This window comes from Sorex araneus, chromosome 6 (assembly GCF_027595985.1).
Source record: "Sorex araneus isolate mSorAra2 chromosome 6, mSorAra2.pri, whole genome shotgun sequence".
Taxonomy (NCBI): Eukaryota; Metazoa; Chordata; class Mammalia; order Eulipotyphla; family Soricidae; genus Sorex; species Sorex araneus.
The window spans coordinates 80,493,867-80,512,942 of NC_073307.1; the positions used below are offsets into that span (position 1 = coordinate 80,493,867).

The 19,076-nt window shown below is 36.9% G+C and overlaps 1 protein-coding gene across 23 annotated transcripts in view; it reads left to right on the top strand.

Moving 5' to 3' along the window:
* Positions 1-19,076, top strand: part of WNK1 (WNK lysine deficient protein kinase 1) — a 139,280-nt gene that overhangs the window by 61,048 nt on the left and 59,156 nt on the right. For 22 of the 23 annotated variants that reach the window (XM_055143859.1, XM_055143862.1, XM_055143864.1 and 19 more), the window contains exon 4: positions 2,243-2,400. In XM_055143859.1, the coding sequence (XP_054999834.1) occupies positions 2,243-2,400 (158 nt within the window). Of the gene's footprint in view, positions 1-2,159; positions 2,401-19,076 lie in introns of all 23 variants that reach the window. The other variant, XM_055143875.1, reaches the window with a different exon arrangement.

A 19,076-nucleotide genomic window follows, 5' to 3' on the forward strand; every position in this document is an offset into this window, starting at 1 on the left:
TATCAGTCTTTTTTGTCATTATGTTGCTACTTACAATTATGTAATTATTCCTATTACGAATATAGTATCTTTGCATGAAATCAAGTTTATATACAGTTTATCAAAGCTTTGTCTTAAAATGTAAAAATGATAGCTCATTCTGAAAGTTTGATTTTATCAACTTCTTTTTTCTACCTTTAACAAATTGTGATATCTACGCTGGAGCAATAGTACATTGGGTAGGGCATTTGCCTTGTATGCTTTTGAATCAGGCTCGATCCCCAGCACCCACATGGCTCCCTGAGCCTTCCAGGAGTGAGCCCTGAGCACAGAGCCAGGAGTAAGCCTTGAACACTGCCAGCTGTGCCCCCCACTCACCCCAAAAGTTGTGATATATACCAGCTGAAGGATTTCTTTTTTTTCCCTTCTGCTTTCTTTTTCTTTTCTTTTTTTTTCCCTCTTTGATTCACACCTGGCGATGCACAGGGGTTGTTCTCAGGGGACCATTTGGGATGCTGGGAATCGAACTCAGGTTTGCAAGGCAAATGCCCTATCCACTGTGCTATCGTCCAGCCCCGTTCCCTTCTACTTTCTAATAAAACTTTCTATTACAAAAGAAGAAGATGGGTTGAAAAACCAAACAGGGGGGTTTTTTCAACCTCAGTACCAATAACATTTTAAGTTCGATAATATTTTGTCATAAAAGCTTTCTTATATATATTATTTGGCAGCATCCTGACCTCTGCTCAATAAATGCCAGTAGCACATGCCTTTCTCTACCTCCCTTAAGATGTTACCACCAAAAATGTTTCAACATTGGCAAAATTGCCCAGTTGAAAATCACTGATGTATATATTTTTGGTTTTGGACAACACCCACTGGTGTTCAGGTGCTGCTCATGACTATTCAAGGGTTACTCCTGGCAGTGCTTGAGCAATCATACAGTGCCTCAAAGTCTAGGGCTCGAACTTGGACCTCCCACATGCAAAGCATCTGCTCTGTTTATTGGATTTTCTCTCCAGCTTCTTTCAAACTCTGCTATTTGTTTAAAAGCTACAGCTGGAAAATAACTTTATACTTATTTTGATAAGATGGTCTTTCATCTTCATGTGTACATGTGTACTGACGCTCCAAAAAAATATACCAGTAATAAGAAAAGAACTCATTAATTTTTAAATGGGCTGGAATTCTGTGTATTAATAAAAGGAAAACACAGAATGCCAGTAAATTATATATCTTTTTAAAATTGTTTTTTCCTTGGCATATGTAATATGGATATGAAATGTCATTTTTATATTTTCTTACAGTAGATTAAGAAGAGAAATGGAAGAATTGTTTTAAGTAGAATTTCCTTTTTGCCTCCTTTGCTGGAAACATTTCTTTGTTTCTGCTTAAGATTTAAATCTCTGACTCAAGCTTTTCCTGTTCAGAATTTTCTTTTATACTAAATTACAGTGTGGAAGCCAATTTTTGGAAATGTGTTATAATTTGAGGTATCCAGACTTAACCTAGTTTAAAAACCTGGTCTCTAGGATCACAGACTTTGTACTCTTAAACTCATTCTATATTGAGTTTTCCACTTGTGTATGCACATATTTATTTTTCTGTAGAATGTCTGTCACTATTTCTTTTATCTGCAGTAGGCTTATTTGTATACTGCAGGTGGGATGGTAAGTAGATGAAGAAAAGGGCTCTGGTGAGTGTCTTTATAGACAATTATATTTACATTATTTTTCAAAACATCGAATACCAGGTTTTTCATTGCAAGGCTTCCTTAAAGGTGAAAACTAATCAAATAGAGTATTAGTGGTAAAAGACTAGCTATAAATATTAACTAACAGGTACCAGACAGTAGGGGGCAGACAAGTATTTTGGTCATTTTTAACTATCATCTTGCCTTAGATAGATCCCATTGTATCTGCCTTCTTTCTTGCTAGTCTCTTAACCTTTCCTTCAATTTGTTTTCAGTATTATACCTATCTCTTGTTCAAGGATCTGTTTTGACATTGTTCAACAGGAATTCATTTGAAATGGTAAATAGACACGCCCTTTAAAAAATTTCTTATAAAGTCCTTGCAGTGGAAGATCTATAAGGTTTTTTTTATGGAACAGATTGACTAAGAGGATCCTCCTCTTTTTTCTCTTTTTTTTTCCCCTTCCATTTTTTTTCTCTCTCACAGGTCAAACCCTCTGCATCACTCTTCGGTGAGTAACATCTGCAACTTCCTCTCGCATTGAGTCTGAATCGTTCTTTTAATTTAAGGTACCCCAGAGTTCATGGCTCCTGAGATGTATGAGGAGAAATATGATGAATCCGTTGACGTTTATGCTTTTGGAATGTGCATGCTTGAGATGGCCACATCTGAATACCCTTACTCAGAGTGCCAAAATGCTGCGCAGATCTACCGTCGAGTGACCAGTGTAAGTCTTCCCTGATTAGTTAGCCAAACTTAGATGATATCTAACAAGAAATCCCACTTTGGGTAACATCGATGTGCAGATAGAAGCAATAGTAGAAAGCATAATGAGGTGTTGGGGAAGAAGGCTTTGTTGTTCATAATATAGTGAGAACTAAGATAAAAGTTAAACACTAGTTTATTGTGTACTTATGCAAATCTTTATTATGAGATATATTGGAAATATTATCATTATCTATTTTTTTCTTTATTTACTTTTAATTAAGATGCCAGTGGTTTGCAAAGTTGTTCATAATAGAATTATTTCAGGCATACAATTTGTAACACCTGTCCCACCACCAGTGTCCTCAGGATCCCTCTAGCCCCCAGGCTGCCCCCTTGGCAGGTATATAACAAATTTATTTCATATTGCTTGCTCCAGCAAAATTTAAAGGAATGAGCAAGTTACATATTTTCCTTTCTTCTTCTTCTTCATCTTTTTTTTTCTCCCCTCTGTGATCATCAGTCAGGGCCTCAAAAATGTGCAAGATTATCCTCTTCCACTGAGTTATATCTCCTATCTCGTTACTTACTTTTTCACTCTCCTAAGTTCTCATTCACTTTTACTATAACAAACACATCATTTCTGAGTTAATAGTTATTTTATCATACATTTCTAGGCTGAAAATCTATTGTTACTTCTTTATTACTTGTTAAATAGTAAGTAACTGCAGTTACATGAGGTAAAACTTAAAATCATAATGTAGTTTGTCTTCTCTGCAAAAAGAAATACTGAGTTGTCCAGTAGAAACTAGAAATAGTTACTATCATAAATCATGAAAATAAGTTGTACTATAATGAACATGGAGACCTTTTATAAATGGTGTAAAAATTAAAGTAATTCTAGCTTATTTTTTAATGTTTTCTATTAAATAAAGGTTCAGAAACATATTAAAGTAGCTAGAGTAGTATAATAACTTCCCATTTATGTTCTGTAACTTGAATGTGAAGGCCATTTTTTAGTCTACTTTATCAGTCCTTTTTGTTTCATCAGTTCATTTTGCCATTATGTACTTAATTATGATTCTCTAAACATACAGATTCTGGGCCAGAGAGTTAGCACAGCAGGTACGACGCTTGCCATGCATGCAGTCGACCTGGATTTAATTTCTGGTACTCCATGTGATTCCCTTAGCCTTTCAGAAGCTGATCCCTGAGTACAGAGCCAAGAATAAACCCTGAGCACTGCCAGATGTGGCCCCAAACAATAGTAGCAACAATTGAAAAAAAAAAAAAGAGCATTAATACAGATCTTTCCTTAAATAGCCATTTATGCTTGAAAAAGTAAGCATGATTTTGGATTTTTTAGTACCATAAACTCGGTATTATTTTTCCTATTGTTTGAGAAGTGTGTTCAGTGTTTCAAAATAGTGTACAGGTGAAGTTAGCTCAAAGGACATGCTTTGCATGCAGAAGGCCATGGTGTGATTCACCAGTACTGCATGTGCCCCGAGCATAGCTAGGTGTGAGCTCCAGAGGAAAAAAAAGTTAAAAAAACAAAACAAAAACAGGGTTTGCAATGTGCAAAGAGATATTTTATTGCTAAATATCTTTTCATTAGAATGAATATTTTATCTTTTGTTTTGAAATTTTTGCTCCAACTTATTTGCTTGAGTTATATTCATTTGTTGAAATTAGTTGGAATATTTAGCATTCTGAATCTATTGGTTTGCTTTTTTTTTCGTGTCATTTAATATCTCTCTTCCATATTTATGTGAACTGAAAACTTTACTTATAATTCAGTAATGTAAAAATAGTTTTGTCATTCTCACTACTTTAAGAAATGTACTTTTTCAGAGATTAGATCATATATAGCAGTATACTAAATGCAGAAGAATTTGTCATAAGCCGTACATGATAAAGCTTACAAAAAATGTTAAACAGTAGTAAACTCCTAAAGTTTTTTGTTTTGGAAAATGCTTTTTTAATTTTAAAAGAAATATATTATTAACAGGGTTTTAGTATATTTTAGCAAGTTAACAACAAGCACTTAAACTTTCTGAATTTCAATTTCCTTTTGTCTTTGTTTTTGAGCTACACCTGGCAGTGCTCTGGGAGCCATATATGGCTGGGAGTCAAACCCAGGTTGACCATAATGCCTGGAAGTTGACTGACCTTGATGAGTTTTAATTTTTAATGTGGGCAAATACTGTAGATCTGTAGATTTTTATTGTAGATTTGATATGTCAATCAAATACTTTTGCCAGGGGTGGGGAGGCATACCCAGTGGTGCTCAGGACTTATTCCGGACCTTGTGCTCTGGGGTTACTCCTGGCCGTGCTTAGGAACCATATGATGTGTCAAGGATTAAACCTGGGTCAGGCATGTGCAAGGCAAGCCTATGCCTGCTGTACTATTTCTTTGGCTCCAGACACATTAAAAATACCCTTTAGGATACTCTTTTATTATTATTTCTTTTAATTGTGAAGGGGTACTGAAGAACAAGTTTGAGATAAAGGTTTGGTTAGATTGAAGTTTTTGAATCAATTTTTTAAGAATTGATGCATCATTAGTGTTATGATAGTATTATTATAGTATTATGGCATTTTAGAATTTAGCTTTGTGCTTCTATGTGTGTATTATATTCACCACACCTACTACCAAAGTTCTTGTGCCATCTACCACCAAATAACTCATTCCTCACCACATTCCCCTCTTCTCTGGTTATCACTGTATTTTTCAGTTAGTCCAACCGTGTTGTTGTTGGTCTTTGTCAAGTCATTTGCTTTACTTATTAATGTTTCACATACGAGTGAAACCATCAGTAATTGTCCTCCACTTACTTGTTTTACTTACCATAGACTAGGTTGAACATTCTTTGCAAGAATACTTAATACATAGTGCTGTGTTTTGTACTAAATCACACATGGTGTCTAGCCTGTTTTCAGTAATGCAGTTTCATTGAGTTTTAATATTTTAAAGTATGTGGTTATAAATTAGTTAGGATTTGAAAGCTGGCTAAGTGGAATATTTGGTATATTTCTAAAAACTGATGGGAAATGCTTCGGTTTAGTTAGACCAGGTTAGGTTTTAGCTTAGTTTTTTTTTTTTTGGGGGGGGGTCACACCCGGCGATGCTCAGGGGTTACTCCTGGCTCATGCACTCAGGAATTACTCCTGGCGGTGGCTCAGGGGACCATGTGGGATGCTGGAAATCGAACCCGGGTCGACCGAGTGCAAGGCAGACGCCCTACCCACTGTGCTATCACTCCAGCCCCTAGCTTAGTTTTTGCATTTTTAAAAATTGATGCAAAAACTAAGATTATAATAATGTAAATATTGACCTTTTCTTAAGGGGTATAGGGTTATCACACCATATCCACTACCATGGTGCCCATATTCCCCTCTCAATACATAGGAATCCTTTCAACACTGTGCCTCCTATTCCACCTTGACAATTTCAGTTCTATTGTCAGAGGCTAAGGGATTGTTACTAGGCATTGTCTTACTGTCTTATTTCTTTATATGACATATACCAATACCAAAAGGTGTATTTTGCCTATATTTTCTCAGTGTTTTTTATGAATTAAGTCTAACATTTAAATCTAAAGCATTTTGAGTTAACTCTAGCTAATTGTGTGAGATAGTGGTCCAGTTTTTCTGTTACTGTGGATAATTGGTTTTTTCAGCTCTTTTTGCTGAAGAGAGTTTCCTTTTTCCATTTAATGCACTTGGCTCTTTTATCATAAATTAACTGTCAATATGCAAAGAGTTTATTTCTGTGCTCTCTCTCAACTTAAACCAAATTAGTTTTGCAACTTCACAATGGCTTGGCTTTTATTACCTTTCTAGTTATAAAGGAATATTACTTGAGAATAGTGTTACACAAAGTACTCACTAGAATGATTTAGTTGGACAGTAGTAACCTCAGGAACATTTGGGGGACATTATCTCTGTTAAAGAATGGTTTCTAAGGGGTACTGAGTATTTACCTTTCTTTTTTGTGTGTGTGAAAGGAGGCTGTAGACCAAATAAATTTAGAAACCTTTAGTGTCCTCTTTTGTACATGGTTCTGCTGTATGATGTGTTTGGAGCTACTTGAGGATTTAACTGACTTAATTCATCATCAATTAAATAGTAACTTATTAGTGTTGTAGTGCCCAATAAAAATAATGTTCACATGGAAAAGGAGCATTGCTCTCAAGTTATTCCTGACTTTATAAACTGTTAGTATTTCTGTTATCTAAGTCTCTTTCTTGTGGGCTTATTATTAATACATATATATTATTAATATATACATATTAGTATACATATATGTATGATAATACATATTATTATATGTACATATATAATACACATATATTACATATATACACATATATTACATATATATGCATATATATGTCTGCTTCTTTTCAGTACCCACCACTGTTCTGGTGGGATTATAATCTATGACCACCCTTTCCCAACTGTGGCCCCCTTTCAATTTTGTTTTCTTCCTGTAGCCCCCCTCCCCCGCCGCCATCTTGCCCTGACAACTGGTATGGTACTATGCTTTCTCCAACCCTTCCCGTGTCCTCTTATGTAGTGTACACATGTGGCCCCCGTGTAAGTCACTGATCTTCAGTTTAATTGTGGAGGTCAGGGAAACACAGTTTGTTTAGCATTCCGGTGAATCTGCTCTGCTAAGAATACTAAGCACTTTGCAGTTTTACCTTTAGAAAGCTCATCATCTGTTTTACTTCTTGGAATACAAACATAGAAGTATGTCACTGTCATCCCGTTGCTCATTGATTTGTTCGAGCGGGCACCAGTAATGTCTCTCATTGAGAGACTTATTGTGACTGTTTTTGGCATATCCAATACATATGGGTAGCTTGCCAGGCTCTGCCTTGAGGGCTCCATACTCTCAGTAGCTTGCCAGGCTCTCTGAGAAGGGTGGAGGAATCGAACTCGGGTCGGCTGCATGCAAGGCGAACGCCCAACCGCTGTGCTATTGCTCCAGCCCTATAGAAGTATAAATTCAGGTATTTTTATTTTCCTGTTTGACTTTTTATTGGACATTTAGCAGTTTATTTTTCTTCACCAGAGGAATATAGAGTATTGTATACACATATATGGTATGATATACTCTACCATATAGTAGAGTATATGGTGTTAAAATCAATAATTAAAAAAGATTATCTCATATAGAAAATTACTAAGGGCTAGAGAGATGGTACAGCTAGCTAGTAGGGTGGTTGCTTTCTAGGCAACAGCCCACGTTCAATCCTGGCAGCAGACCGGCCAGAAGAGATCCACTGAGCACTGCTGGGTATGGACCCCCCCAAAAAAATCTACTTGAAAACTGCTTATTCCAATTGAATAATTGCTGATGTGAGAAAGCAGTCAGACAAAATTGACCTTTGACTGTCTCTTATTCAATTAATATAGACCTCCAAATGTTACTTTTATTTTAGTTATTTCTTCATAATTGTGAGAATTTCAGATTTTTGTTTTAATTGTCCTGCCAGTTTTCATATCACTACAAAACGTTGATACATTTTGTTCACACATGCAGAATTTTGGATATTAGAATTTTATTTTCAATTAAACTCTGGACTTTTATGATTCTTTGATACACAAATGCTTACACTATTAGTATGCAAAGATTTCATATTAGTCAATATATTTTACTATATTACTTTGTTTTAAGACCACAATGGACCATGTTTAGTGGCTACTCCTAATTGCTCAGAGATCACTCCTGCAGGCTCAGGGACCAATCATATGGGGTGATGGGGATAGAACTTGTGCCCACTGCGTACAGGGCAAGCACCCTACTCACTGTAAGATCATTCTGACCCTCTGAACATTGTTAACTGAAAAATCAAATTTTTTTTTTTTTTTTTTTTTTTGCTTTTTGGGTCACACCCAGCGATGCTCAGGGGTTACTCCTGGCTTTGCACTCAGGAATTACTTCTGGCAGTGCTTGGGGGACCATATGGGATGCCGGGGATCGAACCGGGGTCGGCCGCGTGCAAGGCAAACGCCCTACCCGCTGTGCTATCGCTCCGGCCCCTGAAAAATCAATTTTAAAATGGGAAAAATGGGTAGATTTAAATATATGTCAATTTTACTTCATTATAGAAGATATTTAAAATATCAAAATAGATATTTAAAATATCAAAGTAGACAATAACCACTGAATTTGGATGTAGTTATGTTTTCATCTTGATGGCCCCCTTTTTTATAAACAACAGAATATTCAGATTATTCTAAGGAAGCAGTTAAGGTCTTTTGTAATGCCACATTTGCTCATCCTGCTGAGAACTGAATACTGGCAATTTTTTTCTTTCTTTCTTTCTTTCTTTCTTTCTTTCTTTCTTTCTTTCTTTCTTTCTTTCTTTCTTTCTTTCTTTCTTTTTTTTTTTTATTGAATCACCTTGAGAAAAGTTACAAAGCTTTCGGGATTAAATCTCAGTCATACAATGATCAAACACCCATCCCTTCACCAGTGCACATGTTCCACCACCAAGAACCCAAGTATACCCCCCTCCCACTCCCCACCCTGCCTGTACAGCAGATAATTTTCACTTTACTCTCTCTTTACTTTGATTACATTCAATTTTTGACAGACAACCCACTATTATTTGGAATTTCCCCCAATCATCAGACCTGCCAAAAAGACATCATTAGATCGTTTGTTTTTTATTGCTGATAATGAACAGCATATGATGTTGCATGGCCACAAGAGTGGCCGCACGGTTTTGGAATTCTGGTATTTTAGCAATTAAGTCCAGTTATTTCTGCCAGCAGCTGCTGTGTTCCTAGATTGGTTTGTGTGCCTCTGGGATCATGGCTGTTAGGACCGGAGGAGCTATTTGTGGGCAGCCGCTGGGGGTCCCATTTGGGTGCAGGGCCAGTTCTGCCCCCCCCCACCCCCCCATCACGAGATTTCCTGCACTCCCCATCACTGCAAGCTCCTACTTCTCTGTCCAGTTGGCTCTGAAAGGTGGCAGTCGCCATGCTGTCGCAAAGGGGGAAAGGCTGAGGGACAAAAACCCTTCCCCTCCAGGGGCTGCACGGGGGTCCAGGAGTATTATCTGCCAGCAGCTGCTGCATTCAGAGATTGGTTTGTTTGCTTCTGGGATCATGGCCGCTCAGGGGCGGAGGAGCTGTTCCTGAGCGGTTTTTTTGTATATCAGGAAAGGCCGCTTATGCGGTTGCGCAGTTTGGAGAAATAGTCCCAGTCCCCACGTACCAGTACCATGTTAGTAGAAGCTCAGTGTCGCGGGGATTCCATCTGGAGAAGGTGGGGAGACCGCACCTTCTCCATCTTGGGCACATCGGTATTATTGGCTCTGCTTGGGGTCCGGAGCATTCTCCGGTGTGTGGTGCCCGCTGGCCAGGATTCACTGCTGAGTGCGGCAAGATGGCCTCAGGTATTTTATTATTATTTCCCTTTACTACCACCTGCACATAATAATTTACATTTTTCCCTTTTCTTGATCTCAACCTTAGTGATTACCTAACTTCTAAACAAAGGCAGCAAAAGCAAAAATAAGTGACATTGCTAAACTAAAAATTGTAAACAAGGAAACCATGAACCACATGACAAGGAGACCTACTGAAAAATATTTGTAGATGACAGAACTAATAAGGGGCTAGTATTTAGATAATAAGGAACTGATACAAGTTGGTAACAAACACATTGAAAAATTTTGTTTTTCAAAATTTTTTTTTGAAAAATTTCAGGGGGATCTGAGTAGACATTCTACAAAAACACAAGTGTTCAGAATATACATAAAAAAGTGGTCAACAACACTATCAGAATTGCAAGAGATACCTCCTTAGATATTAGAATATTATCCAAAAGGTGTTAAATAACAAGTGTTGGCAAGGGTCTGGAGGAAAGGGAACTCTTTCTAGTGTAGTGATGGTAGAAATGTAAATGGAAAGTAGTTTGAAGGCTCCACAAAATTTTTTAAATAGGGGCCAAATAGTACAGGAAGTAAGGTACTTAATTTCATAAACAGGCCTCAGTTTAGTCACTAGCACACATATGGTCCCCCAGACACTGCCAGAGATCACTCCTGAGCACAGAGCCAATAAAAGCTTCGGAACACCACTGGGTGTGACACAAGTCTCTCATCTTCCCAAATTGAAAATAGAACTACCAAGTGATCTAGGAACTGTGCATCTAGATATTTATCTGGAAAAAAGACAGTAACTTTAAAAAATAACATGTTTATAACAGCATTATTTAAAACAGTATATGAAAGTGACCCAAGTGCCTATTGATGGATAAAGATGTGGTGTATATGTAACATATACACATGTCAGATAATCACTAAGGCTAAGATCAAAAAAGTTGATCACCTACATTTTCTTGTAAGACTTATAATTTCAAGTATATGTGTTGATATTATTAATCCATTTTAAGTTGAGTTTTGTGTATGGTATAAGTTAATGGTCTTATTTCATTCTTTTAGTGCTTGGAGATATATGCAGTGCCAGAGACCAGGCCTCCCACATGCAAAGGATGCACCCCAACTCTTTGACCTATCTCTCCAGCCTGTCCAGCACTGTTTTCTAAGAGGCTGTCTTTTCCCTATTGTATGTTCTTGGTTCCATTCTCATAAATTGATTGAACTTGTATATATATATATATATATGTGTGTGTACTTATATATATGAGATTTCATTTTTTGTTTTTATGCAAGTGTCTACCCATTTCTTCCACCCCCTCCTTTATGCTCTAGTAACCATCATAGTTTTCACCAAATACAGGAACTAGTTTTCTTCTTTAATTTCATATTTCTTTGCTGAAGTTACTTATATTCTGCTTATAAATTAAATTACCCTATAATTGTCTCTCCTTTCTTCCTTATTTGACTCTGTACCATAATTACTTCAAGGGATTTTGTTCATTGTGTTTCAAGTAGCATAGTTTTATCTTTTTTTGTTTTGTTTAATTCTGGTTTTTTTTTTTGGAGGGGGGAGGGAGGTGGAGGCGCCCTGTGATTCTCAGGGGTTACTCCTGACTCCGCACTCAGGAATCACTCCTGGTGGTACTTGGAGATCATGTGGGCTGCTGGGGATCAAACCTAGGTTGGCCACATGCGAGTATTATTTCTCTATCCCCACAGTTACATCTTTTTAGCAGCAAAGTAATGTTGCATTGTCTGTATACCATAGTTTCTTTGTCCAGTATTTTGTTAATGGACCTTTAGATTGACTCCTTGTGATTCCATGTTTTAGCTGTGGTGATTAATGCTGCAGGACATAAGGAAATAAATACTTTTCAAGTTAATGTGTTCAGGCTAAGGAGATAACTCTGGAGCACATGCCTGACATGCACAGGCCCCAGGTTCAGTTTCTGACATCACATGGCATCCTCAGCTCTGCCAGTTATAGATAACTCCCCAGAACTGCTGAGGGAGGCTAAAATTAAAAAAATAAATAAGCAAATCCAAAAGTCTACAGTCTATAGACCATCAGAATCAGTATCCTATGGCCTTAATAAAAGTGTAGCTTTTTAAAACTATTTAAATTATTTTTCTAAATGTAAGTTAATTATTTTAATTGAATCACCATGAGAAACACTGTTGTAAAGTTGTTCGTGATTGGATTTCAGTCAATACAATGATCCAACACCCATCCCTTCACCAATATACATTTCCCACCACCAGTGTCTGCATTTTCCGTCCCACCACCCCCCATCCTTAGCCTCCCTCTACAGCAAACACTTATCTTCTCTCTCTTTTGTTCACTCTCTCTTTCCTTTTGGGCATTATGATTTGTAACATAGGTACTGAAAGGTTATCATGTTTGTTCCTTTATCTCCTTCCAGCACTCAGTTCTTTGTCCAGAGTGATCATTTCCAGCTATCGATGTTGTAGTAGCTTTTAAAACTGGAGAGCAGGTACTGTTCAGGGTTAAGGCTTTTGCCTAGCACACAAGTAATACAAGTTTTGATCACCAGCACCACATACCACATGATCCTCTGAACATAGATCCAGTGTTAAGTCCTGAACACAGCCTGGTGTAACACAAACACACCCTTCTGCCATCCCCTACCTCTTAAAAGTAACATTTTTTAAAATTTATTATTTTTTTTTATTCATGAATCACTGTGAGGGTGATTACAGATTTACATGTTTTCGTAATTATGTTTCAGTCATACAATGCTCGAGTACCCATCCCTCCAGTATCCCTTCCAGCCCCCATCCCATCCCCTCCACCCACTACCCCCCTCCCGCCTCTGTGGCAGGGCATTCCCTTTTGTTCTCTTTCTCCTTTTGTGTGTTGTGGTTTGCAATAGAGGTATTGGGTGGCCATTGTGTGCAGTCTATAGTCTACTTTCAGTACGCCTCTCCCATGCCGAGTGGGTCCTCCAACCACACTTTAGTTGGTGTTCCCTTCTCTATCTGAGCTGTGAGGCTGGCTTCCAAGCTATGGAGCAAACTTCCTGGTACTTATTTCTACTATTCTTGGGTGTTTAGTCTCCCATTCTCTTGTTTTATATTCTGCAGATGAGTGCAATTCTTCTGTCTGTCTCTCTCTTTCTGACTCTTTCACTTAGCATGATGCTTTCCATATTGGTCCACTTATATGCAAAGCTCATGACTTCATCTTTTCTAACAGCTGCATAGTATTCCATTGTGTAGATGTACCAAGGTTTCTTTAACCAGTCATTTGTTCTCGGGCACTCGGGTTTTTTTCAAATTCTGACTATTGTAAACAGTGCTGCGATGAACATACAAATGCAGATGTCATTTCGACTATACTAAAAGTAACATTTTAACCTCATTCTAGATTTACATTTTTCAAGGTCTAAAGTTGATTCTGATATACATTAAAGTTTGAGGAGTGAAAAGTAGATCAGTGATCACCTGAAGTCTTTACTAGCTCTGTAAATCTTTTTCGTTAAGTAGATAAAATATAGACTTAATATAATACCAAAATATTGAATATATCATCATTCCATCAATAGCCTTTTTCCTAGCATTATAAGTAACCAGATTGACTTAAGACAACTGTGACTATTAATTATAAACCAGCCCCTCACAAACACCTCTATAGGTTTGGCAAAGAAAACAGTCAACTTAGTCACTCAGTATTACCTTTTTGAAATCTGAAACTCACAGAACTCCAGTTCATTAGATGATAAACTGTGAGTCTCTGTTTATTTTATCAGTCACTTGCTTATTTAATAACTATTCATATCTTCCATGTGCTGGGTTGCGGATTAACAGTGACCAGGATTATGCTTTGCTGTTTTCCTACCTTCTAATAGGAAAGCTAAACATCAAAGTGGTTAATTACACTAAAGCAGATGAATTTTATTGGCATAATGAAGTAGGTAACTCTAGTTTTGAGTCAAAGGCAGTTCTCTAAGAAAATATATGTGTGAACTGAGAACATTATTGGCTTGGTATGACAGGGAAGCTCATGCAAATCTCTATGAAGGAGTTAGCCAGTGACCTTAGTCTTCTGGCAGTCTTTTTGTTGTTATTGTTGTTGTTTGTGTTTTGGGTCACAGCTGATGATGCTCAGAGGTTAATCCTTGCTCTGCACTCAGAAATTACTCCTGGTGGTACATGGGGAACCATATGAGATGCTGGGGATCAAACCAGGGTCAGCCACTTATAAGGCAAACGCCCTACCTGCTTGTGCTATCACTCCAGCATCATCATCTAGCATTTTTACAGATATATTTGGAAGGCTTCTTAGAAGAAAGTTTCAATACCACTCCCTTTTATGGTCCTATCATACTCTTTTTTTCTCATGTAACAATATAATATTTATATTGGGTTTTAACTATTATCCCCAGCTACAACTGTGGCTACTCAAGGATTGGCATCTTTTTTTCCACTTTACAGGGGAAATTTGCTACATTGCAGTAGTATATTGTCTTGTACATTGTGGGTGATTGTAGTGTAAATGTATTGTTATTTGCTCTTACCCAGTATTGCATTAAACATGTTGTATGTATTATGTAATTTTTCCAATAACCCGGAGATGGTGCCAGTCATACTAGTATCAATGCATTATGAGTCTGAAGCCCAGGATAGCTAGCTCAGGATTACAGATCTAGAAAATAAAGTTTTTATTTCAGATTACCTTCTCATATTAAAATGCTGTGCAGTCCAGAAATGTCTGTTTCCATGTCACTCTGACCTGAGAACATCTCAGCCTGTTTATCTAGGTCCCAGTATAAATGGAATAAATGTAGACTCTGACCTGATCGTTTCACTCTTCTGTGCATTTATAATATACTGTTGTATGTTCTATATATGCAATTGAAGTTTCTTTAAATGTACTTCCTTAGATTGATCTTACCCTGCCCACTCTGTCTAAAACATTTTGGGGATTAGGGCATTAGCTTTTTGACCCAGCAGTGCTGAGGGCTTACTCCTTACTTCATGCTCAGAAATTAAAGGCAGTCTGCTGCATGCTAGGCAATTGCTTAGGCCCTGTACTATTTTTGACCCCTCTATAAACATCTTAAATACAATTAGAAAAGAAGTTCTGTATATTGAGGTTTTTATTTGATTTATTCTTTGTTGCATTTTCAATGCTTAAAGAAGGGCAATTAATGCCACTCATCAGTATTTGGAAAATTGATATGTGAATATAGAATAGCTGAAACAAACACAATTTTATGTTGCCTGTTTTGAGAAAACGAGCCCGGAAGCTATGTGAGGTCAAATCCCAACAATGTCATTTCCTAGATGTGGGCAAGTTATTTAACTTCTCTGAACCCAAGTTGCTTTATGAGGATTGAATGTGAAATGCATATAGAATAGCAAAGCACCTGTCATTCTATTATCTCAGTATTTATTAGATATTGCCACTATTAACATTGTTTTGACAATGCTTAATAATAAAATGCATTTTTTCTTATTATATTCTTTTGCCAGGGACATCCAGCAAATTGCAGTGATTAAAGTGTGTTTGATGAACTTAAGGAAAGCTAGGTTTTTAAAGTAGAGTGAATGAGCTAGTATTTATTTGTAATCTTACTTCATGGCAGTCCCTTCAACAGTATAGTATCCTACTTTAATCTTTTATATCCTGGTAAGTAGATAATATTTTTATTTCAGAGGTTAAAAAAAAAGATTCAGAGTTTTAAGCCCAAGGACATGCAGGAAAAAATAATAGAACTAATAATGGTGATAGTATCCGAATCCAGTATCTCAGGGGTGACATAATTACATGCCTTGAGTTTCTTTTCCTTTTTATTTAAACTTTTTTCTTCTCTATAAATTGTGGGTGTAGGGGTCCTGACAGTAAAATATACAGGGTTCATGAGTGTAGGGTAAGTTTTAGACTAGTATTGCAGGTTTGAGTCCTATATCAAGAATTAAAGACCCTGCCAAAGGGAGAAAAATTCAGTTCTTTTGAAAATGTCTACCATTGGGATTGAGGTCCAAGTAACAGTAGTAATGGACTTAATGTGATTTTTGTTGACTGTTTAGCAAATAGAAACCAGCTAGCAGTGGCATCAAGGTTGGAAGCAGTACCCAAGCTCTCATGGATCTAGAGAGAAATGAACCTTGGGGAATCATGAGGTAAACTAATTGCCTTTGATAAAACTAGTTGGATTTGGTTAGGGAATTTGAAGAGGTTTATTTTCCAATGGAATCCTAAGGTATGTTCAAATTCCTGTAAACTAATGGTTCATACCAGTAAGAATCTGGTTGAGTCCAGCCTCTTAACAACCAAACTAGAAATAATGGGGATTTTTAATTACTTTGTTTGTGTAATTTGATTTTGTCACTGATTCCATTAGCTTTTGGATTGCAAGGTTTGAACATTCCGTCTGGGAATAAGAATTAAGGCAGGGTGAAATTCCTTTTAGTTTTTAATAACAGGTTGTGATTCATCCTGTTTTTCTGCAGAAACAAGTGAGGCTGATTCCTGTTCAGATAGGGTTTGAAAGTTGGTGAAAACTGTTCTTTAGCAAGTAGAATTTTTGTACTATTGCAGACGTCTGAGTCCACTGGAATAAGCTAAAATGATTCCTTTGTAAATGTATTTCTATTTTCCGTCAACAAGTTTGGATTAAGCATGTAAAAAGAAAGCTTTGTGCATCATGGGTTGTATCTTAGGACGTCTGCATAATTTTTAGTTGTTTCATAACACTGCTCTGATTTCATTTAAGATTTAACCTTCTTAATCTTAAATAGTCATATCAGGATATAATTCCCCATATTTTAGACACTAAACTAAAACACTTGGAAATTTTTATTACAGAATTTCTCAGGAAAGTTCATTTTTTTTATACACACTATATGCTGTTCTATAATTCACTGGCAGGCTTTAGAAAAGTAGCCTCTGTTTTAAAATGCTTTGTAACTATTGAGTTTTCTGGAGTCTTATATGCAGAACCTTCCCTAGAGATACTTTGTAATTCTTGCCTTCTCATTTGAGGAGTACCTTGAAAGAAGTATAGAATTCAGTTATCTAGAAAGAAAGAATAGAAAGAGCATTTATTTCGGTGAAAATGTGCATTAAATATTCAGTGAACAAGTAACCAGTTTTATTTTGAGAAAATTTTACATTGTAGAATCTGTGTTCTGGTTTTTTGCTTTGTAATAGATCAGTTTTTTAACCCGTTAATATAGAGAGATAGTCATATTTTGAGACTAAAGATAAATGCAGTATACTTAGGTGTCTTACACATATTAGGCCGCAGTGGACACCAGTTGAGTTAATGAATCAGTTTTTTTTTTTCCTTTTTGGGTCACATCTGGCGATGATCAGGGGCCTTCAATAATTACTCCTAGCGGTGCTCAAAGGACCATATGGGATGCCGGGGATCAAACCTGGGTCCACCACCTACAAGGCAAACGCCCCACCTGCTGTACTCCAGCCCCTAATGAATCAGTTTTAACCTTGACATGACATCAGTCTCTCTTGTCCCAGAATGGTCTTATTTGAGTAAGGAGGGACTTTTACTTAGAGTACATAATGGGAAGCTGGCACAGGGAAGAGGAACAGGGGTTGTCCCCAGTCGTGCTTGGGAACCCAAAGCTACCCCTAGTGATACCTGGCTCAACAGTGCTGAACATGACATGTATATGCTGCAGGCCACCAGGGTAGTAGTGCTCAGTACTCAGTGCTCAGTAGTACTGGGTGGAAGCCCATTTGGTGCCAGGGATCAAACTTTCTACTTGTACTTGCAAGGCATTTTCTCCGCCCCTGTATTTTTTCAGCCCTTCAGTTAGACATTTTTAAAATCTGTGATGCTGCTGCCATCTTGTAAATGTAGAGAATAACTATTAATAATTGTTATTATTAAATTAATAATTGAGAAATGTGGTATAAATTAAATGTTAGGTGATAAGGAGATGGAGAGAATCTGAACAGTGAGACCAATTGTAAATTGATTTAAACTTAAGAAATGTTGAAATTCTTAACTTTTTTTTAGCAACAATTGCTAGGCTAAAGAAACAATGATACTGAACTGTATCAGAAGCCAATAAAACTCATTTTGCCTGGCTGGAGATCTTTGATAGAGGGCAGTAGAAAGTACTAGTAGCAGTTCTTTTAGACATGTGTCTTTGTAAATATTTTTGTAAGTACACGTAGAGAATGGTACTTAAGTATTGTAGAAGAATGGGAGGGAGCAATATAGTTCATATACACATTCCTAAGTATATATAAATTTATATATTTTATTAAATATATTTATGAATAATGCATTATATTTATTACACATAATAAATATATAATTATATATCATGGAAATTAAAGCAGAATGCCTAAAGTTTGTATTCTGTCTAGAGAATGAAAATAATAATGATCTCGGCTTGGGGCTTGTCCTGAAGCCCCTGCCTGGCACCTTTCCGCCGCCGCCGTCGGTTCCTGACCAATCTCCACTCTGCAGAAAAGTCCTTTGTCAAAGGAGCATAGCCCCAAATCTTCAGTTGAGGTTCCTCCCAAGCTAACAAGAGCTCCAGATAGTAAAGCCCATAACAACATGAAGAAACAGAGAAAATCCCCACCACCAGGAGAGAGCCAAGAAAATATCTCACTAACCTCAGCAGCGATCTCCCAGAAATACATCCTCCTCTCAGATAAAGAATTCAGAGAGGAAATTGTGAGGATGGTTCACGAACTCAAAGAAACTATGGAACGAACATCCAATAAATTAAGGGAGGATATGGATGCAGCATTGGAACACTCCACCAAGATAATCCAGGAAGAAATGAGAGCAGAAATTTCAAAGCTACGAACAGAAGTCACACAACTAAAAGAAAATAATAATGATACCAATGAAATAAATGGGAGAATTTAGAGAAAGGCACTAATTATGAGAGAGGAGATAGTTTAGGAATATAAAGTGGCAAGTACATGGATGGCATTTTTATTAGATATATTTAATACTTTATATACAGAAAAAGTGGAATCTCTAAATCTCTTCATACATTTAATTTTGCCTTCAAAATCTCCACTCCCCCAAAGAAACCAATCTCATTTGTTCGTTTGCCTATTTGAGTTAAAAGCTTCCAGTCTTCATAGATGATATTGCTACATTTCTAATTTAGTACCTGTGATATCTGAGACTACCTACTCAGCAAAATATTGAGCCAGAAACTGGTAGCAGTTATTTTGATATAGTTTCTCGATTAGTCATTTCTAACCTTCAGAATGGAAGTTTTAGGTTTGTTGCACTTCCTTTACTTAAGCAACTTTTAAGTTGTTGAAG